The 27,337-nt window shown below is 48.9% G+C and overlaps 2 protein-coding genes across 5 annotated transcripts in view; one reads left to right on the top strand and one right to left on the bottom strand.

The window, feature by feature from the left end:
* Positions 1-2,006, bottom strand: part of PIKFYVE (phosphoinositide kinase, FYVE-type zinc finger containing) — a 97,461-nt gene extending 95,455 nt beyond the window's left edge. For 2 of the 3 annotated variants that reach the window (XM_045033112.1, XM_045033115.1), the window contains exon 1: positions 1,844-1,952. The gene's annotated coding sequence lies outside the window, so the exon portion shown is untranslated. Of the gene's footprint in view, positions 1-1,843 lie in introns of all 3 variants that reach the window. The other variant, XM_045033113.1, reaches the window with a different exon arrangement.
* Positions 175-27,189, top strand: IDH1 (isocitrate dehydrogenase (NADP(+)) 1). 2 transcript variants are annotated; one of them, XM_045033118.1, is made up of 9 exons: positions 175-300; positions 9,862-9,989; positions 11,922-12,213; positions 14,535-14,640; positions 17,558-17,735; positions 18,152-18,303; positions 22,296-22,436; positions 23,437-23,599; positions 26,236-27,189. In XM_045033118.1, exons 2-9 carry the CDS (start codon positions 9,868-9,870, stop codon positions 26,327-26,329), a joined length of 1,248 nt encoding a protein of 415 aa, XP_044889053.1. In that variant the 5' UTR covers positions 175-300; positions 9,862-9,867; the 3' UTR covers positions 26,330-27,189. The 2 variants fall into 2 exon arrangements, with proteins under 2 accessions (XP_044889053.1, XP_044889054.1); XM_045033119.1 differs by lacking the exon at positions 175-300 and adding an exon at positions 6,308-6,431.
* The last annotated feature ends 148 nt before the right edge of the window (positions 27,190-27,337 follow it).

The following is a 27,337-nucleotide window of genomic DNA, read 5'->3' as shown; positions in this document are numbered from 1 at the left end:
GCATGAACATGTAACTATTGTGACTGTCTATGATACAGATCAGACACAATACCAAATGATTGGTTATAACAGCTCAGAGACATTATGATGTAACAGGTCAATACATGCACTTAACCAATTGCTTTCTTGCTATTGTGGTATTACTTGTAATCCATTAAATGTATTCCAGGTTTAAAGGCAAAGTAATCTTAATTTTAATAGTCTTAAAACTGCATCAAACACTTCAAGATTAGTTATAGAATATCACCTTTGAATATCCTGGAAGTCTATCAGTTGCCATCACAACCTTGTCACAGGAAGGTAAACATTTTCCCCTTTCCCTGTTTTATATGGCACATAATTCAGCTCCTGCTGCCAGGAGTCACTGCAGTATTTGTATCACTTGGTTTTAGACAGCATTGTGAGATACAGTTTGTATAAAAGGCATGTTTTTTGAGAGACAAGGTGGGAGTAAGGCAATATCTTTCATTGGCCCAATTTATGAGGAGAGGCTGAAGGAACTGGGATTATTTAGTCTGGAGAAGAGAAGAATGGGGGGTGGCGGGGTCGATAGCTGCTTTCAACTACCTGAAAGGGGGTTCCAAAGAGGATGGATCTAGACTGTTCTCAGTGATGGCAGATAACAGAACAAGGAGTAATGGGCTCAAGTTGCAGTGGGGGAGGTCTAGGTTGGATATTAAGAAAAACAAATTCACTAAGAGGGTGGTGAAGCACTGGAATGGGTTACCTAGGGAGGTGGTGGAATCTCCTTCCTTAGAGGTTTTTAAGGCCCAGCTTGACAAATGGGATGATTTAGTTGGGTTTGGTCCTGCTTTGAGCAGGGGGTTGGACTAGGTGACCTCCTGAGGCCCCTTCCAACCCTGAGATTCTATGATTCTAACTTTTATTGGTGAAAGAGACAAACTTAGGAGCTACACAGACCTGGTCTCCGCCTCAGAGTTTTCTTGTAAGCAGAGGGGTCCCCTTCACCCTCAAGCTTAATACAAGGACACAAAATAGTCCAAAAATACTCATGTCCATCCTTATGGGGGTGGGGGGGATCCGGGGAGGTACTCGGACTCCAGAGGTAACAGAACCCGCCTCTCTGCCCATCTTCCCTCACAATGCCAGCAGGGTCCCTGCACGACGTGTCCTTGCACAGGATTTGAGCAGTGCGCGCGCGCGCGCGTGGGAGGGGGGGAGGTCCCGTAGCTTTAAAAGCCTCCCAGATTCCCCTAGCGCCCGGGGGGGGGAGGGAGATTACGGGCCACTAAGGCGCCATCGAGTCTTTGATCACAGGGGAGGCGCTTGCAGTGCGGACAGGACGTAAGACACGACAGCACCAGCCAGACCCGGGGCCAGCACCAGCCAGCACCAGCCAGACCCGGGGCCAGCGCTCCCTGCCCCGCTCCCCCCCCGGACCCGGGGCCAGCACCAGCCAGCACCCCCTGCCCCGCCCCCCCCCGGACCCGGGGCCAGCGCTCCCTGCCCCGCCCCCCCCCCGGACCCGGGGCCAGCACCAGCCAGCACCACCTGCCCCGCCCCCCCCGGACCCGGAGCCAGCGCTCCCTGCCCCGCCCCCCCCGGACCCGGGGCCAGCACCAGCCAGCCCCCCCTGCCCCGCCCCCCCCCGGACCCGGAGCCAGCGCTCCCTGCCCCGCCCCCCCCCGGACCCGGAGCCAGCGCTCCCTGCCCCGCCCCCCCCGGACCCGGAGCCAGCACCCCCTGCCCCGACCCTCCCCGGACCCGGGGCCTGCCCCCCCGGCGCCGCCCCCCCCCGGACCCGGGCGCCGGCGCTCCCTGCCCCCCCCCGCCCGGACCCGGGCGCCAGCGCTCCCTGGGCGCCCCCCCCGCTACCCCGTACCTTCTCCCTGCTGCCGCCCCCGCCCCGCTACCTCAGGCCGCCGCCGCGGGGGGAGCACCTCTCCTACCGGCCGGGGCGCCTCTTGAGCCTTCACCATGAACCCTCCGTCCGCTTCCCGTCTCTCGCGCCGCCCCTCCTAGCAACCGGCCTCCCGAGCCCAAACCAATCGACAGCCGAGGGCGACGAGCGCGGAGACCGCAGCAATCGAGCCGCAGAGCAATCCACCCGGGTTCCGCCCCGCTGGCAACCTCAGAGCCGGAGGCTGGCGAAAGTCCTTCGCTAGGGCTGGCCCCAGCAGGGCAGCCCAGAGGATTCAGGGGGCCCGGGGCAAAACAATTTTGGGGGCCCCTTCAATAAAAAAATGTTGCAATACTAGAGAGTACTATATCTTGTGGGGGCCCTGCAGGGCCTGGGGCAAATTGCCCCACTTGCCCTCTGGGCGGCCCTGGGCCCCAGCTATACCTGCCTTGTTCTTGCACGCACTTTCATAGGGTCCCGTCCCCCCACCCGCACCTGGGTTGCTGCACATCATTGGCACCAGGCGGAAGCATAATGGAGCAGAGGTGGGCAGAGGGCTGGTCACATAGAGCAATGAACCCCACTGCATTTTAGTTTTCCTGCACGAGTATACTTTGGGGGTGCCTCCTTTTGGGTCTTTGTGACATCTTGCATTTGGGCCGTGGCAGGTTAAGAGTGATCGAGCTGCACCCTCCAGCCTGCAGTGTTTCCTCTTACACCAGCGCTGACACGATTGACACAGCTTTTATATAGGATTCAAAACATAAGGGTCCATGCATGGGTCCATGTCTACAGCTCTCTAAATGTATTGTGAACTTCACCAGGCAGATTTTATTAAGCAAACACCCACACACCTTTACAAACTCTTAGCAAAGTGTAGTAACCTAGCATGTGGGGCAGGGGGAGGATTGAGCAGGGGGTTTTCAAATCCTTGCAATTTAGATTCCATCTATGCTCCAAAACCCCATTCACTTTTACACCTGGTTTGAAAACTGAGAGGGGAAGGAGAACCATGAAATTTTTGCAAAGAATTCATCCTTTTCTAGTCAAAATGTCAATGAAATGTTTGATTAATATTTCAAGCATAGTCAGAGGATGGGATTTTCAAAAGGTGCTTAGCCTTGGCATGACTCCGCTCTCATTAAATTCAACATTGACACTCCGATGGTTTCCAATGAGAGCACAGTTGGACATTGTTTCAAAATCCCACTACTAGCATATGCAGGACCTGACAGTCTGCTGTCTTGCATAGTTATTAACACCTATACACAGTGGGTGCCAAAATGCAACCAAATCTCAATTCGCCCCCATCTACTTTAGACAGGTGTAAATGACTATACACTGTGCAAGACCCACAACCCCTAAATTAAACAAGAGGAATTAGTTCTCTTCAGACATATAAGCTCCAATGACAAAGCCAACAGAATGTGTAAACACCATAAGCTGAACAGCACTGGAATGCTTTCTTTTTTCTTTTTGGGGACGTGGAGGGCAATGGTGTTTGTTTAAATTCTTGCAAATTAAGATCCTTTTCCTGCAAGCACTTTTTCTCTTCTATTCTATAGAGGTTCTTATACTGTAATGACCACTGTAGCATTTGAGCACCTTCCAGTTGTAGCGCTTTTCCTTTAAATGACGTGACTAACATCTGTCACATATTTATTCTTTCCTCCATGCCCCCGGGGGAGAATTTTGTACAGGTAGTTGTCTCTGTAAGGTATTTTCGTTAGTGGTATAGTAGTTGTGGTTTTTGTTTGGTTGGGGTATTTTTAGTATACATTTATGTTAGAGAAGGTCAAAGAAATGTACCTTGCAGTGAGGAGTGGTGCGGTTTGTGAGGTTCCTGAGGGAGTTCATTCCACAGCCTCAAGCCACCCTGCAGAGAAAACTCTGTCTCCTGCACAAACAAGCATTACTGTTTTTGTAGAGCATTCCCCTGTGCCAGAGGAGTGAAGTCCTCAATCACGGTCTTTGTCCTGGAGCTTTAGGCAGTCTTTTTAGATATCCTGGGCCCAGGCCACGAGTATCTTGAAAATAAACACCAAAACCTTGAACTGGATTCTCAATATTCTATGGGAAGCCAGTATAGAGAGTGGAGGACAGGGCCTATGTGTTCACGGTAGCCTGTATGGCTGAGGAGACTTGCTGCAAACATTCTGTACCAGCTGGAGTTTCCTATGTGCTGAGGCTTCATGCTCAGGTACGCTGCATTGCTGTAATCCAACTGCGAAATGATGAATGTGTGAAAGAGTGAGACCAGATCATCATTCTCCAGCATGGGATGGAACCTCCTAGCCGACCAGAGATGATAGAAAGAGACACTCATGTGAGAAGTCAGCATGAAAGAGGAATCCACGAATACTCTTAAACTGAGGACTGAATTGACCAATTGTGTGTATGTTCCTTCAACCAAAGGAGACTGCTACTGCACTTAACTTTAAGCACCAGAAGTCTCTTTGAACTCAATAGATCATGTGTGCAGGTGCAGGGCTTTACTTTTTGGGAGGAAAAGTATAATTTTTTTATCAAATATTATTTTCTTAATATCTTGCACTATAGCATCTTTTGTCTGACATTCTCAAAGGAGTTTACCAACACTAATTCTCTGTTTGGTGCACAAGCAAAAGACTGTTTCAATTGTAGAGGACAGTCCAAAGATGCAAGTAGAATAAGGTTGGGAAATGCCCATTCAACAGTGCCCTGTGGCCACATTACACCAGTGCCTTTCTGGGGAATGCCCCTGGCACAGAGACCTCCCTGGCAGATTCACACTGACTCTGCCTCTCTTCTTGAAAGAGCTATTGCCATAGGGTCTGTTTTTGGGCAAACCGGGGTGGGAGTTGGCACAGCCAAGGCATTCCTACAGGCCAGTAATTCCCCAGCTAATGCAAAGCCCAAGAGGGTGGTGGCATGAGTTAGGGCAGCCCTCAGGGCTATCCTAACCTGCACCAGGAACTGGGCCAACCCCCAGAAGCCCCAAGACATGGGGGAGACAATTCACCTCCTCTCAACCCCTGTGCCAAGATCTGTACAGAGATGATTCTGGCCCAAAGGGAGCAGGTTAACAGGAGGCCCCAGCAGAGAAAAGTGAGTGAGAGGAGGGATAGGAAGGAATGAAAGCTGGGTGGTGGGCAGAGCCGTGAAAGGCAGGGCTAGAAGCTGAAAACTGATGTTGGTGTCTGATATCCCCTACAGCAGGGATAGTCAGTAGGCAGACCATGGGCCAAATCCAGACTGCCAGATGTTTTTCAATGAACCCCAACATCTTTTTATTTACTTATCATTATGATTTGTTTTCTTTTCTCTGGAGTCTGGACCTTGACTATACCTTGACCAAGAAATTTGGACCTTGTCAAAAAATAATTGCCTCCCCCTGTCCTACAGCCTGACACAGGCCCACAGGGCTACGGTCTGATATGGGGGGGTTGAGGGGCTTGCAAACCCCTGGCTGAGCCTCAGTCTCACCTGAGTAAATGTATTACCTATGTGGGAGCATCTGCCTGCCTTGGCCTCCCTTCTTCCCACCGCTGCCTCCGCCTTCCTCTTGCTCCAACCTCTCCTCTACCCCTTTCCCTTCTCCTTCCTCCTCCCCCCTGCTGCCTCCCCAGGGCTGGTCTTAGGGGTGGGCCACCAGGGAGACCGTCCAGGGGCATCATAGTCAAGGGGGTGCTGTGTGGCAGTGCAGAGGTGCACACTACCCATGCGGAGTCAGAAACTGCTCCCGGCTGGCAGGGGAGTGCTGTATTGTGGGTGGGGAGCACCCAGATTTCTCCCTGCTTCCTCCCAGCAGTGGAAGGGTGGGGGGCAATGGTGATGCAACACAGATACTGCTCCCCCCCCCCCAGGGGGCAGTAAGGGAGGAAGCGAGGAGCAACACCCAGTGCTCTGTGCATCCAGGTCACTTTCCCCATCGGGGCTGTGCTGTGAGTCCAGCATCAGGCGTTGCTGCTCTCTGCCTTCCCCTCATGCAGCCCAGGTGGGGAAAGCAGAGGAGAGAGCAAGTGTGAAAAATCGGGACAGTGGGTGGGAGGTAACAGGAGCCGATATAAGAAAAAGACCCCAAAATCAGGGCTGTCCCTATAAAATCGGAACATCTGCTCAGCCTAGGAAAGGGACCTGGCTGCAGGGAGCCCGGAGGTTGCTCCCCGACCCCGAGGGGCAGCGTTGCCGGGGGAGGGAGCAGCAAAACCAGCTCTCCCAGCAGCCAGCTCAGTCACAGGAGGGAAGGGCAGGAGCAGGGGCGCAGGAGGGTGGGGACCCCACAGGGGCCGGGGGGGGGGCCCACCAAACTCCAACTTCACCCTGGGCACCATTTTCCCTGCCCCCAGCCCCAGCCCCCCTGCTTGGCTGCTGCCTCCCCCCGCCTCTATCCCCCAGGGCAGGACACACCTCGCCGCCCCGCCCCGCCCGCGTGGGCCGCCCCCATTGGCTGCGCGGCGGCGGAGGCGGAGCCGGGCGGTTGGGCCCGGGGCCGGCAGGGGGAGCCCGGCCGGCTGCGAGCAGAGGCGCCGCGGCAGCGGGAGCAGGAGCAGGCGCAGGCCGGGTGCGGAGCCGGCGCTGACAGCCCGAGGTAAGCGGGGCGCCGCCCCTCCCCTCCCCGCTCCGGCCAGCCGAGCAGCGGCGCCGCCCGGGCTCGGGGCGGTCAGTGACAGCGGCCCCGTCTGCCCGGGGGGCGCCGAGGCTCCGCGGGCCGGGCCGATGTGGGGAAGAAGGGGTCAGTCTCCTCTCTAGAAACGGGGCCTGATCGCTGATGGGGGGGGGGGACAGGCAGCCCCCCCCGCAACCTTAAGCCGAGAGACCTTTTCCCTTGGATCCGCTGGCCCGGTCCCCTTTGGCCCCGGAGCACCCGGGGTTGTTATCTCACCTCCGTACTTTACACCCCGGCAAGCGCCGCAGGTGTGAATCAAACCGCCCCCCACCCAGGCTGAAAATCACGATCCGCCTTTCCCCAAAGCGGGCGTGACCCCTCCAGAGCGGCCCACCTGCAGCAGCGCCGGCCGGCCGGCTGGCTCTTACAGGCGGCCTGGACCTAGATTTGTTTTGCAGCTTCATACCCTTTTCAGAGGTCTGACAGTCTCTCCTGGGTGGGTGAGGGTGCAGGGGCGTGCCAAGGCTGTCCCTGCGTGAGTTCATTCTCCCCCTGGGAAGTTTAAAGTGGTTTTGGTTTTTCAAAAGATGCACCTTTAAAAATACTTCGTTTGGAGTTGCTGTCAAGAGTATGATTTGTAAATCTTTGGAAAATAGGAAGTGACCATTCATAGATTGCAAATTAATATCAAATTACTGCTGCTTCATGACAACCAGAGCTTCACAATGAGACTCTATTGTTTAGCTTAGATCACTTTTACATTAGCACAGACCTAGTCTGAGTGAAGATGCTTTTGTTTCTTTGTATAACCTAAACTGTGAATTTCAGCCAGTATAGTTATACCAGAATAACCTCTCCTGTGGACATTTCTTGTGGGAGTGGCTTTTTTTTTTTTTGCAGGGGAGGTTAGTTATATCACTCTAGAAGGGGTTTAAGCTAAACCAACAAAAAGCCAGTCTTCTTCCACAATAAAATAGTCTGTGTAGAGGGTTATAATAGCATAGTCATACTGCTATAACAGGTAAAATTTTCCCAGGCACACAAGGCCCAAAACCAAATTCTAAGCTCAGACCTTGCCAGCACTGCGATTCCAGCCCCTGGCATAGCTGCACTGTTGCACACCTCTAATGTGGATGTGATTTGAACTGTGTAACTTGCAATAATGTAAAAAGCAACTACACTACGCAATGAGTCTCTCCTAATGAGAGAGAGTTGGGAAAGTCCAATGCAGGCTTCTTTGGCTAGGTATGTGGGCTGAAGATATGAAAGGGGAGAGGATGTTGTTTTAAAGTCTGTGTTCTGTGGCAAGAATGTGGAAAACCTGAAAGGATAGATCACTGAAGTAACTGACTATCAGAGGTGAGCTCCTTAATAGGATGGCCAAATACCACCTGTAGATGCTCAAATCAGCATTTAGGCATCTGTGTGTCTAAATGTTTTATCATCTCTGTTTTATAGGTGGGGAAACTGAGGCTCATAGGCCAGAGCCATACTAGGGAAAATATTTAAATGCATCTTTTAATTTTTGTTTCTACTGATGACAAAGGCCAGAGTGGTTAGGAGGCAAACATTCAAAAATGATCACTTTTGGTTGCCTTATTCTTGACTCTCAAACTTTTAAAACACCCCAAAATCAATGGCCTTTCTTGAAAGTGTTGGCCTAAATGAATTGCTAAAGTCACCCAGAGCCAGAAACAGAACACAGAATCTTTTAACCAGTAATCCTGTGCCCTAACCACAAGACCCTTCTCCCTCCTCCTCACTGAAAAAACGTGTTTGAAAATTAGGCCTGGAGTATTTCTATGTGTGAGCTGAGCCTACTATGAGTTCAGCCAAAGTTTTGTGAATGCACATTTATATAGTGGCTTGTAATAAGCACTAGGCAACCACATCTAATATTGGCAAGGACACTATCTTTGGATATAATAAAAAAAATTACCTTTAAAATGTTTCAGATTGGTTATTATTCAAAGTGATGTGTCCAGATGGGATTATTAGCAGCATAAGGCTGCAAATTATTGCCACTTTGGAAGGTGAGTTTTTAGAGGAAGTAAAACAATGAAGCATGGTCTAGCCGTTGGAGCACAAGACTGAATCAAGAGTTTTCTGTTCTGCTCCCAGCTCTGCCCGGGACTCTGTATGACCTTGGGCAACTCACTTACCCTCTCTGCCTTGATTTCCCCATCTGTAAAACAGGCATGTGACCCCTTTCCTACCTCAAAGCTTCTTGTGAAACTTAAGAAATGTTTGTAAATGGCTCCGAGATCCTCAAATGAAAGCTGCTGTATAAATTATGAAATATTTATATTAATTATTCCATAACTTTCACTTAAAGTCTAAAAATGGACTGGATACATGAATGCTGAATAAGAATTACTAATGCAAAGAATTTTTACTGTCAGTGAGGCTCAGTATTTACACATTAAGGCCCCAAATCTGCAAACACTTATGCCTGTGCATAACTGTCATCATGTGAGTCCTCCCATTGAATCCAGTGAAACGACTCATGTACATGAAGTTGTGCATAGGTATAAGTGTTTATAGGATTGGGGCCTTAAACAGGAGTTTCCTGTATCTAAGTTGAGAACTTAAAATAACTAATGAGAACTGCATATGTGAACTAGGTTGCATTTGAGACAAAATTGCCAAGTCATAGCTCTTGTGTAAGCAGAAGTAGTCACCAGGCGATTGTAGCCATTTGAAAGTAGAGCATAAAGTGTTTGAATAGTACTTTCTGTTGACAAGGATCAAAATGTAAATAGGAGCCATGTACAGTCTTGGTGGAAAATATTTTTAATGACCCTTGACTCCAATACTGTAGGAGTACTCTGTTTTCAGAAAGCTGATGCGTTCCAGTATTTACTTTAACCCCAAAAACAAGATGTCCAAGTAAAGAGTTGTATTTGTATAGCCTCGGCATTTCTGTACCAATGTGACATTTTACTCCTAAAGGGGAAAAAAAGAGCAGTGATGAGCCGATCTCTACTGAGATGAATATGTATCACCAACCTTAAGCATTCAGAATTCGTGAGTCTGGTCCCTCAAAAATCACGAGATTGGCTTAGAAACCATGAGGGTTTTTTAACTAATAAATGTGGGACTCTCTTTATTTCCCTTCTGGATTTTGAGCCTTTGGGAGGCACTTGGGGCACATTTTTCAACCTTCTCTCCACAATCACGAGGGATAGAAATGTACATGAAAGTTGAGATTCTCACCTAATCAGAAGCATCCAGAAGCTGGGGCTTTGAGAAAAGCACCAAATTTCAGGAGATTCACAATAAAATGAGAGTTGGCAACACTGCTAAAGGATTAGTGTTTGTAGGATTGGGACTTTTTTTTTCTGTTTTCTGTTACAAAAATGTGCATTGCTTAATATAGAGAGAGTTTAGTTTGTTTTTACATCTTATTTAGTTCAAGATGTCCAAAAAAATCCATGGAGGGTCTGTTGTGGAGATGCAAGGAGATGAAATGACTCGGGTGATTTGGGAACTGATTAAAGAAAAGCTGATATTTCCATATGTGGACCTGGACCTGCACAGGTAACCATATATTATACGTGGCTGATTTACTGTTGAGCATTGGTTTATATTTTTGCATATGTGGGGGTTTATACCGTGTCAGAGAACTGGCCTCCCACAGACATCTACCCTCCAGCACTCAGTGCTCCTCTGCTTAGTTTGCAAAATGATTTGTTCTGAAGACCACCAGGAAGGGCTCAGTCATCTACTTAAAGCCACTCGTTTGTGGTGAAAAACCTGTTTGCCAAAATGTCTTTGCTATGACCTCATTCCTGCAAAGCCTTTCAACAGTCTCCGTGCACTCACAAAGGTAAGAGGTGTATGCTCAGTAGTAAGTGGATTAACCTGTGCTGTCTCTTAGAAGGGACTGGGCAGGAGTCAGAGCCCAGATGTTCAGTTACCACCTTTGGACCTCCTTAATTCTGGGCTGCTCTAGGTCTGCTGTGTTAGAGCAGCATGCATAGTTGCCTGTATGTTTTATGCAACCTAAACTAGCTGGAATTCAGCCATTTCTCCTTAACCCCCTGCCCCCAGCACATCCCTACACTGACAGCTTTACTGAATGATGGTGCTGGGCTCCAATTGGCCTTATGCCAACATGGGGGGAATTTCCTACAGGGCTTTTTTACCCATTTAGGCTGCCGGAGTTGTACAAAGGGGCTGTTGCAGGGGATGGAACAGGATTAAGCCCTGTTTGGATTAGTCTGTGACTGTTTGCACTTCTCACAGTTTCATAAACTGCATCCATCCACCTTCGCTCACCTCCAGAATAACATATTAGGAGCAAGTTTTTAAGAAAACAGGGAGGGGGAAAAATCACACCTATTGGAATGTGATGACACTGCCTACAAGACTTATTTTAGGAAAATAAAGAGCTATTCCTTCCCTTCCTATCCTCAAAGTAGTAGGTCAGAACTACAGTGGCAGCTGCAGTGTTAATGCTTTTTAATTTCCCAGTTGTATGACAAAATCTTCAGTGGTGTCAATCATTAGTCAAACTCACCGAGTCTGACCTTTTCCCTACTTCCAAAGCAGTTTGCTTTTGTTCTGGAGACTCCATCTCCTACTCGCCCAAGATTTACTGCTCGGTAGTGCCAAGAGGAACTTACAGGAACCTAGCAGCTTATTGCACACACACTGTCTGGAGGAGAGTCCATTCTTAAAAAGTGGGGAAGGAGACTGACAATGGATACACTCGTGCCCTGTTTTACACATAACTGATTATACTTCAAGGACAAATATGCAGAGCACAATTGTTCATAAAAACAGTAATAAGTATCGTAAATGTTTTCCCCTCCACTGTTTGCCAAGAAATATGTTCAGATGTCATTTTAAAGCATAACAGTGTGCTGACTCCATCATCACTGGTATTCTTGTTCGTGGGGACCTGTTGGTGTGCTTAGTGTTATGTATTACACAAAGAAAGCCACAGTCCCAGCCCCAAGAAGCTTGCAGTAGAAGGGTCTAATTCACTCAGGGTTTATGCTGATTTGCACGCAGGCAGAAAGCCCCATAGTGAAAAGTCCAGCGGGGAAGGCTGAAATAATGCAAAACAGCCACAACTTCACTTGAGCTGCCAGGGTGACAGGTTGATTAGATACTCACAAAGCAGGTGGGTACTAGCGGAGAATGGGACGTGGCCAAGGCAGCTGGGGATGCACGCATCTGTGTACCCTTGCAGCAGATGCTCTTGGCAGGGCTCCTACACAGTCTCAATCATAAACTAAAGTCACCCCTGCAGCCTCACCTGCAGAAATCTTGAGGGAAGATACTGGTGTTAAGACCATCTACCTTCCCTTGTTTTGACTCCTGGTGGAGTGCAGGTTGGCTCGATGTAGATACCAGTAATGACAGAATTCTAGGACTGTGCGTGTGTTGTCCATTTATATCATGTAGGACCATAAGCATCTTAGATTGATCCGTCAGGTGACTTTGATGATTGATTATTTATAGCTATGACTTGGGCATGGAAAATCGTGATGCGACCGATGACAGGGTGACGGTAGAAGCAGCAGAAGCGATAAGGAAGTACAGTGTCGGCATCAAGTGTGCTACTATCACTCCGGATGAGAAGAGAGTGGAGGAGTTCAAGCTGAAGCAAATGTGGAAGTCTCCGAATGGGACAATTCGAAATATTCTGGGTGGCACAGTCTTCAGGGAGGCCATTATCTGCAAAAACATCCCCCGGCTGGTATCTGGATGGGTGAAACCCATCATGATTGGCCGTCACGCTTATGGGGACCAAGTGAGTTACTATTTTAGGGTCATTCTCTGTTTCTTTTTACCTGTACTTGATTTAGGTGAACAGTCTTCTTCCAGGGAACAAAACAGCATGCACCCAACGCGCATGTGATATCTCTTAAAGGCCATAGTTTAGCTGCTTTTGCAGAGATCCACGAGGGGGTGGAGATGCACTCATCATGCTCCGTGCTTATTAGCATTCTGTGTTTGTACAGCACTTACCATGGTGCTGGTCGATGACTGGAGCTATCACAGTTCTACTAATAATATACAGAGGCCTATGCACTGTTTCTAATTTCCAACTGCCCCGAAAGCAAGCTCACTGCCATAGCAGTCTAGAGACGGAATGCCTCCAGCAACTGCTCCCAAGGCCCTCCTCCCACCCCCTTGCAGCGGTGACTGTATAAGACAGACTCTACCCCTACATTTTTTCCTTCCTCTTGTCCCAGTGTTGTTGAATTGTCTGACGTACTTCCAGGTAGCCCAACATCCAAATTACTTCTCGATTCTCCCTGTTTCCACCATGGGCAGCTTTTGCAGAGCCAGATACTCATTTCACTCAAAAAAACAACCCAAAACCAACAAAACCCACTTGCTTGGTTACCTGATAGGTTGTGCTGGGGAGACTGGCCAATGGTACCTTGGAAACCTCAGGCCACATCATAATGAGGAACATTCCTATTCTTTAATGATAGCTAATACTGAGAGAGCTGGTATAATATGAAGCTGAGAGTGTCCTCTAGTGTTCTGAAAGATGTCAGTCTGTTTAACTGGAAGACCCATTCTGGCAGCAGAACACCCCTCCACCCCCCAGGAAAGCTCACTTTAATGAGACCTTTAGAGGGAGGAAGAAAAACATTTTGTTGAGGAAGAGGAGTCTCATTGCCTGCCCTACTCCTGTTCACGATGCATAATTGGGCCAAACAGTTTATGCAAGTGAGCTGATGAGGAGCTGGTGGGTGTTTTTTGGCAACATACTGGGTTCTTGCCATGTCGTTTACTTGTCCTGTGTTAATGAACACTTGACATTTTATTGTTTGTTTGGTCTTACAAATAAATCATGTCATTTGAACACCTGATTTAAATACCAGTTTGAAAGCTTAGTGAAAAAGCATTTGTCCTTCTAGTGATTGTCCGCACAGATTCCACTCTTGGTGCAGAAACGGTTGAGGGAGGAATGAGTTTTGGTCTGAAGCTATTCAAGTGAAACGAAATGGTGTGGAAGGCAGTGTGGTCCCGTGGGAAGGGTCCTGGACTGGAAGTCAGACCTGGGCTCTGTTCCCAGCCCTGCCACTCACCTGCTGTGTGATGTTGAGCAAGTCATAGCAGCTTGGTGCCTCGGTTTCCCCATTTGTAAAATGGGAATAATGATACAGACCTTTGTAAAGTGCTTTGAAGTCTATGGATGAGCAGTGTTCTAGAAGAGCTAGGTAAGTCATATGCTCACCTAAAATGGTAGGCCACAGCTGAGTATCTAATTCCTAGGAGCAAGAAGAAATGGCCGAGCCCATACCTCACAAAAAAGAATAATTAGTCTTATGTCTTTAAGAAATAAATCAAGAGCACTGAATAATTAAGTAGGCAGTGGAAATTACAGTAGGCTAGACAGTGTGCTGATAAAGCAAAAGAAGTGGAAACTTGCCAGAGCAAGAGATTAAAGTGAAAGGAATAATAGATGGGAAGAGAGAAAGGAAAACCAGCAAACTGTAGAGCTTGGGAAGAACGTTACTGATGTCAGCAAGGAAATGGTGAGAAGGCTCGAAGGCTGTAATGGAAAGTAGCCTAAAAAGAACCTAATTACATTTACCCAGGACAATTTGGAAGATGATGATACACATTTTTTGTAACTAAGTTTTACAGTTGTGTGGTTTTTTTAGAGTGTGTGTTGCCTGCGTGGGCAGCTTTCACCCATTCACAAATGCTTGAGAATGGTTGTTACTGTAGTTAGGCCTGTTTGGAATTCAGGGCTCAGAAGTGAAAGGTTAGACACTAGTAGCATAATTCACAGCCATTGTCAAGATACTGTAGTTTGGTGCATAGTTGCGTTAACCCAATTATGAAATGGAATCAATAGAATTTCCCAGAATATCCCTTTCCCTTCCCCCACTGAATATTAAACAATATTTTTAGAGACCTGCCACTTTAAAATGTCATCTACATCTGGAAAATGTAAATTTCTGCATTTTTCAGCTCTTTTAGTGCATCTATTTCCACATTTTTCCTATGAATGAGAATTGCTATTTGACCAAACATGACTATTGCTCGTGCAGTTTAGCTGTGTATTGGATGAAACTACTAAACTTAACTCTTCTCTCTTTTGTACAGTACAGAGCAACGGATTTCGTTGTTCCTGGGCCTGGAAAAGTAGAGATGACTTATACACCGAAAGATGGCGGTAAACCCGTGACCTATCTGATCCATAACTTTGAAGGTATGTATGGTGTCACAAAAGCTGAGATTGTCACTGGTATTTGGCATGATTCAGGTTGATGGGTGTGTTAGATTCACTGCGTGGTACAGCATCTATACTTGTAGAGGCCCATTTCATTTGTGTGGGAGGGAAGGAGAACTTTCCAGCGCTGAAAGTTAATTCAATTGTGTTGGAAATCATAAAGCAAAGAAACAAAATAAAAAACACGCACACCAGACTTACCACTTCTCATGCATCTTGTGTGACACTTGCGCCATTGGTAGCTATGTCATGCACTGCTCTTCGCTGATAACACAGAGAGAAATTCTCACGTCGCAAACTCCCCACCATGCTTTGGGCTAATCGGCAGATTCTGTCAAAAAGCCAAAAACTGCTTGGAGAATGAACTACCTCTGTTACTACTAGGGGAAATCCCCTCCTCCAGATCAGGGCTGAGCCATGCTGGCAGGGTAGTGAGTGGGTTCCCGGCCCCGCTGCTGCACTCTAGATGAACAAAGCACTTGGTTCACCAAGGCAGTGAATCAAATGCCTTTCACCAGCACTACGCCATGCACTTGTGTTGAACCTGACGTTTACAGTTATATGAATTATGTACAAATGTGCAAATTATCTTCTTTAAATTATTTTCAGGAAAATGTTACACTTGCAGCTGTACAAAACTTGGTAGCTACGAGACCCCTAACCCTAAAAGTTCTTTGGAGGATCTTGTAGTCAATCTTATTCTGCCCTGTACATCACTAAGCATGGCAGGCTGGGTGCCAATTTGCATGCTATGACTAATGGAGACTGGTGATTTGTATTCTTGGATCCTATTCCAACATACTTGGATTCGGCTTTTATGAAACTTGGTTTAATACTTTTAAGATAACATCTTAAAACAACTTTGCTTTTTTGACAAACAAACAAACCTGCTTCAGTCATGAAAAGGTCTGGCTATTTCCCCAACCACCACCAGGTTCCTCTGAAATAAGACTCAACTATTTCCATCATTACCAGGAATACACATAGGCAGTGGTTACGTTATCTTACGAGGCACTCCTTCCAAAAGTATGTTTTGGGTTTTCAAATGAGGGATGTCGTAATAAAAAAACTTACTGAAAAATACTTTGGCCAGTGAGACATTTCAAAGTAGGCCAGATTCTGCAGACCCAGGCAAACCTCCCATTTAAGCCAGTGGTGACTTGGCTTTGAAAATGATAGTGAAGGTCTAAGGCAGGGGTCGGCAACCTTTCAGAAGTGGTGTGCCGAGTCTTCATTTATTCACTCCAGTTTAAGGTTTCGCGTGCCAGTAATACATTTTAACATTTTTAGAAAGTCTCTTTCTATAAGTCTATAATATATAACTAAACTATTGTTGTATGTAAAGTAAATAAGGTTTTTAAAATGTTTAAGAAACTTCATTTAAAATTAAATTAAAATGCAGAGCCCCCCGGACCTGTGGCCAGGACCTGGGCAGTGTGAGCGCCACTGAAAATCAGCTCGTGTGCCATAGGTTGCCTACCCTTGGTCTAAGGCATTTGGATAAGAATGAGCCCATTTCAGGTTTCTCACTAACGGCCCCAACCAACTCTTATTGAAGTCAACGAGAAGACTCTCATAGAGATCGGCCAATGGGAACTGCCTTATTGAAGTCTGTGGAATTTTGCCATTGATTTAAGTGGAAGCACAGTCAAGCCCAGGAACCTCAATCTTTTCATTTTAGTAATTGTCAACAGTAGGAAGACCATTCCAACGGGTCTAGTTTTGATCAAACTCATGGCAGATATAGCAGCCTCTAGTAAATCTCACAACTCAAAGAAGGGGGTATGCATGCTGCTGTGAAGCCTACCCTGCTGTTATTCAGACCAGAAGAGATGACAGGAGGGTTCGGGGGAATTGTATTTCCTTGGCTGACTGGCTCTGTACTCATTTTTAAATCCATAGCTCCTGTTGTTCTCAATAAAATCACCAGAGTTCTCTGTGATAGAGTTGTTTCTGCTGCAAAGGGTGATTCCACTTCTATATGCCACACACCGTTTTAATGTATGTACTTTAGACTAAATAGGAAGTTAGGGAACGTTAATGTCTCTCTTAGAATGCTAGCTTGTCCCACCCTGCTGGTCCACAAGCAGGTCTCTCCTTCCTCCTCCCAGGGTCTGTACTGAGGAAGGGATTACAGACTCTGGAATGGAGGACACGCACAGTTTTCCTGCCTTTCCCCTCAGACATATACAGGCTGTGCACAACCTAGTCAGAACACTGTCCAAGGCTGTGTTGTCTCTTCTCTATAGCCCTTATGGGGGTTCTAGGAACAGGAGAGCATTCCCTGCTGACAATGAACCTGTTCTCTCAGGGAGCCAGGAGAGGCTGCAGTGAGGTCCAAGCCAGTGAAGAGATGCAGGGCCTCCACAGATGACTGTGGATTCCCGGGACCCATGTAGTATGGAGCTGGTCCCCACAGCTTTTGTCCACACTGTCAATGGTTAAACCACCACTTCAAAGAAGTAGGATCTCCCACAGCAATTTCCTCCCCAGAACCCTTTTCCATGTTTTTTTTTTTCTTTCTTTCTATGGAGTAGTGGTGATCTGGACTGTAGTTAGGAGTCGCTGAAGGAAACTACATCTGGCCTACAGCCATGTAAAAAGTCACTTAAGCTTAAAGATCCACCAGGAACCATGCCTAGCTCCATGCCTCACAGCACTGAGAGAATTAGACAAACAATGCACATGTGGGAGGAAGAGTCCTATTGTTTGTAACTGAATTCCCTCCTGTTATACTTCAGTCTCTAGAACTGCATCAGGAAAGACAGACTGCCAAGGAGGATTCCAGCCTGCTGGCTGGGAATTCTGTAGCGTGCTGTTAGAAATGAGGTGGGGGTTTTAGCCAGTGTTGTAGCTAATTCTTATTTACTGTTCTCTTTTCTCCCTTTCCTGATAGGCTGTGGTGGTGTAGCTATGGGAATGTATAACCTTGACCACTCCATCAGGGATTTTGCACACAGTTCTTTCCAGATGGCATTATCTAAAGGCTGGCCCCTGTACATGAGCACCAAGAACACCATTCTGAAGAGATACGATGGACGCTTTAAAGACATCTTTCAGGAGATCTATGAAAAGTAACTAGTACAGATTGTTACTTCCAGTTTTTCTCTTCCAGAGCATTTTTTCTGTAGTAGAAAGATGGTTCTTTTATTCTTTGTGAACCCCCACCGTCAATTCAGAGCCCAACTCTGTAAAGTGCCCGGCATCCCCCGCTCCCATTGAAGCTAGGATGGGTCACTCAAGCATGTAATTAAGGGCTCTCCTGAATCAAGGCTTTGGTGTCCATCTCCACAGGCATGTACTGATGTGTTATATACATCCTGTCCTTTCAGGTGCTGTTCAAGGCCCATAAACATCTTCATCTGAGCCCACAGGCCCTTTCCTCTCCCATTTCCTCATGCAAGTTAAGGATTTCAGCCTTTCACCTGCATGTTGCACTGACCAGAATTGTAATTGCCAGAAGCTACCTGGTGGTTTTCTTGTCTTTCAGAGAATACAGGCCCCAGTTCGAAGCCCAGAAGATCTGGTATGAGCATAGACTCATCGATGACATGGTGGCTCAAGCCCTGAAATCTGAAGGTGGCTTTATCTGGGCCTGTAAGAACTATGACGGTGATGTGCAGTCTGACTCTGTGGCACAAGGTATGTCCTGTTCCTGTTTCAGCATGTCGCTGGGCTACGCCTCGGTAACAGTCAGGCCACCAGCCTCACACCCATGCATATGCTTATCCTAGAGCCACTGCTTTATCTCCAAACTGTTTGCAGTTCACAGACTCAAGAAAACGAAGTATGAGATACAAACTTAGCTTTAAAAAGTGACTCTCAGTTGGCAGAGTGCATCCATCTTCTATTTAGACTTCTTTGTGTGATGGCTATTCCAATGCCACAACTACTAATGGCTCTAAACCCAAAGTGCTTGCACCAGTAGCTGGGATTTGGTCACCAAAATGCCTGCATGACTTAACCCAGGGCGCAGTAGCGAAAGCTGAGCATGGAAAGGTCACCTCAGCAAATTGGCTCAATGCCCAGTGAGCAAAAAAGAAATTGTAATGACACAAAAATGTAACCCAAATGCCAAGAGCCAGATAGATATTGATATGAATAAAATTCATAGCTCTTGGTAAGAATCCTACTCAAAGATGTGGCCTGTTGGCATGTGTGTGGCACTCGCAGGAAGAACATGAGTTGAGTAGTGTTCTTTCTTTAGCATCATCAGCAAATTTTGCCTCACACAAAACTTAGAGGGATTCTTGTTCCTTGCCCCAAGAAGCTTCCAGTGACCCAGATCTCAGAGACCTGGAAGGTGAGAAGGTGACATGAGCTCCCAGTTTTACATCCCCACAAGCTCCTCCCGCCAGAGGGGATGGCACCAGGAAAACAGGTTTTGTGGTTTTGTTTGTGTGTGTTTGTTTTCCATTCCCTCAGGCTCTCCCCTGTGGCTCTTTCTGTGGGATGGAGCACTCAAACCCAGTGTAAGAGCCTGATCCCATAAGTTGTAAGCTTCCTGGAACACCTGTTCAAGTATGGGAGTTCCAAGCACTGAGACCTTGCAGGTCGGGACCCTAAGTGCTGCAGAATGTAGGGGAAGGAAGAATGGCCGTGTGGTCGGGGCTGGATTAGCCCATCACTGGATCCTAAGTAAACATACATTTCTCCTGGCCCAGTGCAGAGGGGAGGCTCTGGTAAGGTGACCAGGTGTCCCAATATTTGGGGTTTTGTCTTATATAGGAGCCTATTACCCCCGCCCCGTCCCAATTTTTCAATTTGCTATCTGGTCACCCTTGGCTCTGGAGAGGGGGAGGGGATTGGAGAGCGCCCGCCCACACTCACCCCACAGTGGCAGTTCCTGTCCCGTGGGGCTGGGCCCTGCTCCGGGCATTGTGACCTGGTGCATGAGGTTACAGCACCACTCAGGTTCGGCCCGGTCACCTCTCTGCCATAACCGGGGCGGAGGGAGGTGGCTGGGCCAAACGTGACGTGCTGCAACCCCAGGCACCAGGTCGCAACGTGCAATGTCTGGAGGGGGGAGCCAGGCCTAGACCTGGGGGACAGGAACCACTGCTGCAGGGTGAGTGCAGGGTGGGCTCGCATTCTCCTCCGCCCCTGGGGTCTCCCCTCCAGGCCAGGCCAGGATTAGGGTTGTGGTGCCTGGGTGAAGGGTGGTTGGTGCCCCCTTGGTGGTGCAAGGCATTGGAGAAGGATGACACTGGCCTACAATTTTAACCCCCTGCCCCTACAAATTTGGGTCCTAGGCATGTGCTCGATTTGCCTGTGCATTAATCCAGGCATGCATATGGCTAAGGCAGAGGACAAGAAGTCATTACACTAGTTCTATCAATGCCACTGGGTCCATGTGACATTAGGCAAGCCCTTCAGTCTATCTGGGCCTGCTCCTCTCTGAACTGGGGAGGAGAACAATACTCGCCTGCCACGCAGAGGTTGCAAGGCAGAACTCGTCTGTGCTTCTGACATGGTTTGAGATCCTCCCAAGGAGATGGCATGTAAATCAAAGTCTGACTGTGTTAGACAGAGTGAGCCAGGCCCTTAGCTGGTGTGCACACGTGTAGCGCACTGACGTTCCTGGAGCATGTCACTTCACACCAGTGGAGGACCTGGCCCGGACCACCCCACATGACCAGGTGTGGCGTAGAGCAGAAATGTAAATCTCCGTCCAGGAGCAAGTTTCTCCTCCCGCTCCCAAAGCCCTTTATCTGACGGAACCTTCCCGCAGGAACGGAGAGGAACGTGACAGGGTAAATGTGGGGAATGAGTAGGGTGACCATATTTCCCAAAGGGAAAACGAGACACCACCTGGGGCTGCCCCAAGCCACGTGCCTGAGCCCTGCTCCCAACCCCGCACATGGGGCTGGCCCGTGCCTGCCCCCCTTCTACACCGCACACGGGGCTGACCCAAGGTGCTGGCCTGAGCCCTGCCTCTCGTCCACGCCCAGCCTGCTCCCCATGTGGGGCTGGCGTCATTCCTCACCTTCCCCCCCACGCGGCTGGCGTCGCTGCTCGCCCAGATCCTGCCTGCCCCTGCCCCTGCCCCTGCCCCCGCCCAGCTGGCATCACTGCTTGCGCAAACCCCGTTTCCCCTCCCCCCCACATGTTCCTCTGCGCCCCACTAGGGGTGCACACCCCACTTTTTGGGCAAAAATGGGCAATTGTCCCGTTTGCTCCTGCCAGCTGATGATCCATTGGCAAGAGCAAACAGGACAAATGCCCATTTTTGCCAAAAAAAAAAAGTCATCACAGCTGGGCCATGGCTTAAAAAGAGACTGTCCCGGGCAAAACGGGCCGTACGGTCACCTTAGGAATGAGGATTGACAGCAAAATACACGGACAGATCAGAAGCAGGGCAGTGGAACTGGGAAGGGGGCAGGAGAAGTGCCACCACAATGGAAATATTGTGGGGGCTCTGCCCCCAGGTAAACTCGCCCACACTGGGGCGGGGGGAGATGAGAGCAGGAGCCACCGGAGCTGGAGCAGCCGCAGCAGAGCCCAGGATTGGGCCAGGGAGCGGGACTCAGAGCGACTGGAACGGGCCTGGGAGCAGGTAGGAACCCGCCTGGACCTGGCTCCCGACACCTCCCTCAGCCAAGTCTCAGTGCCTCCCCTCCTGTCTGTGCACGCACCCCCCTAAGGAAATCTTGCATTCCTCCCACTGCAGCAAGCTTTTCCTAGGCCCATTGCTTTTTCCCCCCTAGGAGAAATATGAATCTCTGTCTCTGGAGAACTGAATTTCTTCTCTTGTTGGGACCAACGAGTGTGAAATCAAATGCAAAATCCGATTCCTAAACAGCCTTGCCGCTCCCATCCCCTTCCCATGCTGCCTTGCAGTTTTGAGTGACTCTTATTTCAGAGCTTTGGGGGTCAATGGGAGAGGAGAGGTGCTCGCCAGGGCCACCCAGAGGGGGGGCAAGTAGGGCAATTTGCCCCGGGCCCCACGGGCCCCCACAAGAGTTTTTTGGGGCCCCTGGAGCGGGGTCCTTCACTCGCTCTGGGGGGCCCAGAAAACTCTCCCGGGGCCGGGGCCCCCGGAGCTTCTTCCGCTCCGGGTCTTCGGCAGCAGGGGGTCCTTCCGCTCCAGGGCAGAAGGACACCCCCACCCCCACCCCGCTTCCGAATTACCGCCGAGGCGGGACCTGCCGCCGAAGTGCCGGGTCTTCGGCGGTAATTCGACGGTGGGGGGCCCCCGCCATGGGTCTTCGGGGCACTTCGGCGGCGGATCCTGGAGCGGAAGGACCCCCCCCCCCGCCGCCGAAGCGGGGGCCTCCCACCACTGAAGACCCCAGGCCCCCTGAATCCTCTGGGTGACCCTGGTGCTTGCAGACTATGAGCTCATTGACAGAAAAAAAAAAAGTGGCTGGCTATGGTGAATATGAATTTGCTTGAAGTGGGGCAAAATGTCTGCAGTTTTCTAGTGGCCTTGGTGAATAACTTCTATGATTCAGACACGAGAGCAGCTTCCTAAGTCAGAACTGAACGAGTGGGTGTTTTAGTGTTTAATGTGTGGCTGTTATGCAGGAATTCTACGTTTGTTTGGCTTCCCTTGTGGCTTGGCAGAGTGGTGTAGCTTTAGCGGAGTCGGGGTTTTCAGAGGAAGACTTGACCCATTTGATTATAACCTGCAGGGTATGGTTCTCTGGGGATGATGACCAGCGTCCTGATCTGCCCAGATGGCAAGACAGTGGAAGCAGAAGCTGCTCATGGCACAGTTACGCGTCACTATCGCCTGCATCAGAAGGGTCAAGAAACTTCCACTAATCCCATTGGTAAGATGCCTCGTGCTTCTCTGACTGATTGCAACATGTAAGAAGGAGTTAAGACTGAGAACACCCGCATTGTTGTTTCTGCAAATTCCTGCATCACAGAATGCCACACATGCTAATTGCATGATAATTTGTGCATCTTCTTTGGTACTTCTGCCGTGTACAGTACAAGCAGCTTGGAACTGACCGGATGGGAGCAATGAATTGTATACACAATTAACCTATGAGATGTTCTGACATCCCTGCGTTAATGGTATAGTAATGGCCCCACTGGGTTGTTTCACTTTCACATAAAATAGGTTTACGCAGCTGATAAGCACAAGTGAGCAGAGTATAGGATTGTCTATAGTTCACCACAAGCCGGGGTGTAAATCTACCCTGCACACGTGGACCCTGGTGCGATGCACTAAAGAGTTCCCTCGTGTGCTTTATTCTCCTCCTGTGTAGATGTAAAGCACACTAGGAACTTTTAGTATGGGGCAGCAGGGTCCCCATGGGCACTTAGCGCGTGGCAGGCTCGTGCAGGATAGATTCACTGCCCAGCGGGCCGCGCACTACGTGTGTGTATCAACAAGCCCTATAAAATCATGATAAAACATCATCTGCACTTACACTCGTTCTCCGTGCAACGTGTTACGGGGAAGTAATCAGATTCCAGCTTGTAGAGTATTTCAGAACTTTGGATGTTTTAATTGCATGTAGCTCTTCGTATTGGCCTCTGTTCCTCTCCATCATGTGCCACAGAGAGGAGCAAAAGAGATACTGGAGCTTAAAAAAAGATAAGGAATAGCACACGGGCTGCTTTAAAAACCAAAGAAGAGACAGTGACGTGAAGTCACTCCCGTTCGCACTCCAGATTTTCACTGAAAGTTCAGCTTTTCTCACTGACCTTCATCAGTTGTTCCATTTCTTACTTGGGGGATTTCTTACTTATTTGTTTGTTGTGACAGTGCAGCCTCATCTTATTGTTTCAGCAGTACAGTTACACTCTCTTTCTCCTTAGCCTCCATTTTTGCCTGGACTAGGGGACTGGCTCACAGAGGTAAACTGGATAACAACGCCGACCTCAAGAACTTTGCCACCGCCTTGGAAGAGGTCTGTGTAGAGACTATAGAGGCTGGCTTCATGACAAAGGACTTAGCTGCTTGCATTAAAGGTTTACCTAAGTAAGTATGCGGTGTGTTCACTGCCCTTAAACAGGGCATTGCTGTTAAAGGCTGTAGTGACCAGTAGTGCATGGCAGGCTGGTGGGGGGTAGGTTTAAAACCACTGTTGATTATTATTTGTATTACTGTAACAGCTAGGCACCCCTATCAGGGACCAGGACCCTTTATGCCAGGCGCTGCACAAGCACAGAATAATCAGAGTAGCCGGCTCTTACATAGATCTCAAAGCACGACACCAAGGAGGTCAACATCGTTAGTCCTGTTTTACAGACCGAGAAACTGACGGTCAGAGTGGTGAAGTGATTTGCGTATGGTGAAGAGACATTCCTTGCCCCAAGAGCTTACAATCGAAGTAGCTCAATCCTTCCTGTCTGGCCAAATGGTGTAAGACCCCAGGTTGACCACAACAGACTGGGAGAGGGTTGCCGTGGGACGACTGTCTTACAGTGACACTTGCTTTTATTAAATACAAGTGTGAACGGCACTCGTATGAAGGCTTGGTTTCAACACCTCCTAAAACCTACAGAAAATTAAGCTACAGAATTCTGACCATTCTCTCCTTCACATGCCCCTCCATGATGACTAGATCTTCTGTTAAGGGTGCCGGGATGGTCTTGCATACCATTTGAGCTGCAAACACAGTTACAAAGTGAGGCAAATAAAGAAAGGCCAATCAGATCCCTCATCATGTCCTCCTGTCTTAACATTCTAGTACAGAACTAAGCCATTCCGCTCAATGTGAGTTGATCCTGTTAACAAGGGATTGAAGAGAATCGTGCATTGTATAGTTCAAGACTGACTCTACAATCTCTTGGGCAGGCCACCGTATTTACACTTTCCCTATCAACTGTAATATCTGGCCCAAGCCTCCACATGCCTGATGCAAATCAGGGCCAGTCTTGCAACTTTTCCAAGGACGGGTGAGAATTGCCTGTAGGCGGGAAGGGCATGTCGTGTTACTGGCAGAGCAACTAATATACATGTTCCTGTCATAAATCAGTGAGTGGGGAGCGCCAGAAAGCCTAAGACCAGTAGCCACAACAAAACAGGTAAAAGGGAAAGCAGTGCTGCTGTTAATCCTAGGCTGAGGTTGTCTTAACAGTCTAAGCACTAGGTAGGGCCTATGTAAACAGGAGCTGCAGGTTCAAATCTGGAAGAGGGCAACTCGGTCCTTTCTGAGGTAGATACAATATGAAAGTCTTCTAGATGAGACCTTGAGTGATGGCTTGTCTGCTCTGGGGAGCTAGAAGATCCCTGGCACTTTTCATAGGAGGAGGGGTTTGCCCTGCTCTTTTTTGTCCAAACATTTCCCCCTTCCCTTACTGTGCACCCAGCATAGTACATGTCTGCTCCACTCCTGCACTGGCCTCATTTCAGGGCTGCTGCCTGCATAGCTGACCCTTTCGGCTGAACGGTGCTGATGAGGGTTTTACACTCTCCTAATGAGACATTAAGCTGTTTTAGAGACTGTTGAAGCATGGTTTGTCTCATATAAAACAAACAGGGGTTTGTTTTATATGAATCCTGAATGAGCTGCAGCCACAGTCTGTCCAGGAGGGTGCTCCCCACCCACCCCTGGCCCTTATTATCAGGCCCCTGCCCCGCAAACCCCCAGTCCTCTCCCCTCCGTAACGTGAGCCAGCTGTGCGACTTGCAATTGGTTAGTTTCCGAACCGTGCCTAGAGAACAGCTATACCCGCTCATGCTCCACCCATTCCATTGCTTCACCCTCATGTCCTGCCCTGACACCAAGTGGCAAGACCTTTTACCACCTGTGGAGGGTGAGGAACCCTGGTGGGCCAGCCTGTATTCCACTTTGGTCCCACAGCAGACCGGGGAGATCAGCTGGCAGCTCCTTCATGGAGCCATGAGCACGGCCGTGTACCTGGCGCGGTTCACCTCCCTCCCTGACACCTGTCCCTTTTGCAGCATCGGGGAGAAGCTGGTGCACATCTACATGCAGCGTGCCAGGTTGCAGCCCCTTTTCCTACTCCTCCAGAACCTTCTCCTTAGGTTCTGGCTGCCCTTTTCCCCTCATCTCCTGATTTATGCAAGCCCTATCCTCGCCCCACGAAGTCAAGAGACCTCCTAGCACTGAGCAAGGTGACCATCTAGAAAACCAGGAGGCGGATGCTGGATGGGAAGGTGCTCTGCATTGTGGGGCCTGTTTCCATTCCTCACTTTGATCACGCGTCCGGGCAGAGTTCCTCTGGGCTCTGTCCACTGGCTCCCTAGACACCTTCAAGGAGTAGTGGGTGCTGTCTGGGGTTCTCTGCTTGGTGTCCCCTTCTGGATCCAAGATTTTGGCCCTATAGCCTCACTCCTGTCCCTGTTTTTCATTTGTGGTCCCCCAAACTTGCTTGAGCCCTGGGCTCAGTAGCTCCTCCCCTGAGGCTGAGGGGGGGCCTATACCCCCAGAATGCAATCGGTGGTGTTGCCTAGCACTCTGTCACACTCCCCTACAGTCCTGTTGTAAGGCTCCTTGCACAGAAGTAACCGTCACACTATAAATCAATCAGTGTTTTATGCTCTTCTTCAGTAGCATTATAACTCAAAGCCTGAAGAGCGTTTTGCCCTTTACACGTGGCAGCATCAGTGCCGTAAGATGGTTGTTTGGTGTGTTTTCCCCTCTGCAGCGTGAAGCGGTCTGATTACTTGAACACCTTTGAGTTCATGGAGAAGCTTGCTGAAACCTTGAGCCTGAAACTAACCTCGCAGCCCAAACTGTAAGGTCAGACATCAGGAAGCGCTCTGCAGAGAAGCCCGCCTCTGTCTGGTGACTGGCTGACACTGCGGTGTGTAACATGTCCCAGTACTGGGAGAATTGACACAGGCACCTTTTTTTAAAACGAACCTGTTTAAAAACCTGTTTTAACTCATTAACTGCTGGGGTGTGGGGTCTATTTTGCCAGCCATCTGAATGTGCTAGGACACCTGACAACATTCAAAGCAGGCCAGGGCTTCCCTCCTTCTTGATTTATCCCTCACTACTGCCTCTTCCCCCCCCCCCTTCTGCCTCACTTCAAAACCAGAGGATGATACATGAGTGGCTAAACCAGTGGTAACCTACTGTACAACAGACGTAGAAACTGGAACAGTCCTCTCCTCTCCAGCATCATCCACTGACTGTGCCAGCAGCACAGTAACCTCCAGCTTTTCAATCGTCTGTCCTATGAATGCATTAAACCAACTTCCCTGATAATGGCAACCAGAGCGCAGTAGCCTGGTGATGGGGGCGTTACTTGAACACTTAATGAATGCTGGAAGCTTGGTTCAGTTCCCTAGGGTAAATGGCTACTAAACCCGTGATGTAGTGGGGCTGAGGGGAGGGGAGGCTCTGTATTTCATTATACTCCCTTCTTACTGTATGGGAATTGTTACCTCCTACCCGTGCCCATGGATTTCATAAAGGTGCCATTACTCAAGCTGCTTTCTTCAGGCAGCTGAATGCTTCTTATTCAGTCTCTTATATCGTTGTGACACTTCAATGTTCAGCATTACAGTCTGTTGTGAAACACTATTCCAGCCATGGTTTGTTTTCCTTGAAGGATATTTTAGTTTGGACTAAAATAAAACCAGAACTAACATCCTCTTGTCTCCTCTCATGTGTGTGAGGGGGAAAAAACCAGAACTGTCCACAGTAAATCTGTTTAACTGCATCTCTCCACAACGTATCAACCCAGTTAATGCTGCGACAGATTTCATTAAGCAAAGGCTAACGTTGTAACGATATCCTAC

This window comes from Mauremys mutica, chromosome 10, assembly GCF_020497125.1.
Source record: "Mauremys mutica isolate MM-2020 ecotype Southern chromosome 10, ASM2049712v1, whole genome shotgun sequence".
Classification (NCBI taxonomy): domain Eukaryota; kingdom Metazoa; phylum Chordata; order Testudines; family Geoemydidae; genus Mauremys; species Mauremys mutica.
Note: the sequence above shows the minus strand (reverse complement) of the source record. Positions and strands in the feature narration are given on the sequence as shown.

Coding starts and splice junctions, on each gene's coding strand:
- IDH1 (XM_045033118.1), top strand. CDS start 9,868: ATGTCCAAAAAAATCCATGGAGGGTCTGTTGTGGAGATGCAAGGAGAT. Junction 9,990..11,921: donor GTGGACCTGGACCTGCACAG/GTAACCATATAT, acceptor GATTATTTATAG/CTATGACTTGGGCATGGAAA. Junction 17,736..18,151: donor TTTCAGGAGATCTATGAAAA/GTAACTAGTACA, acceptor CTTGTCTTTCAG/AGAATACAGGCCCCAGTTCG.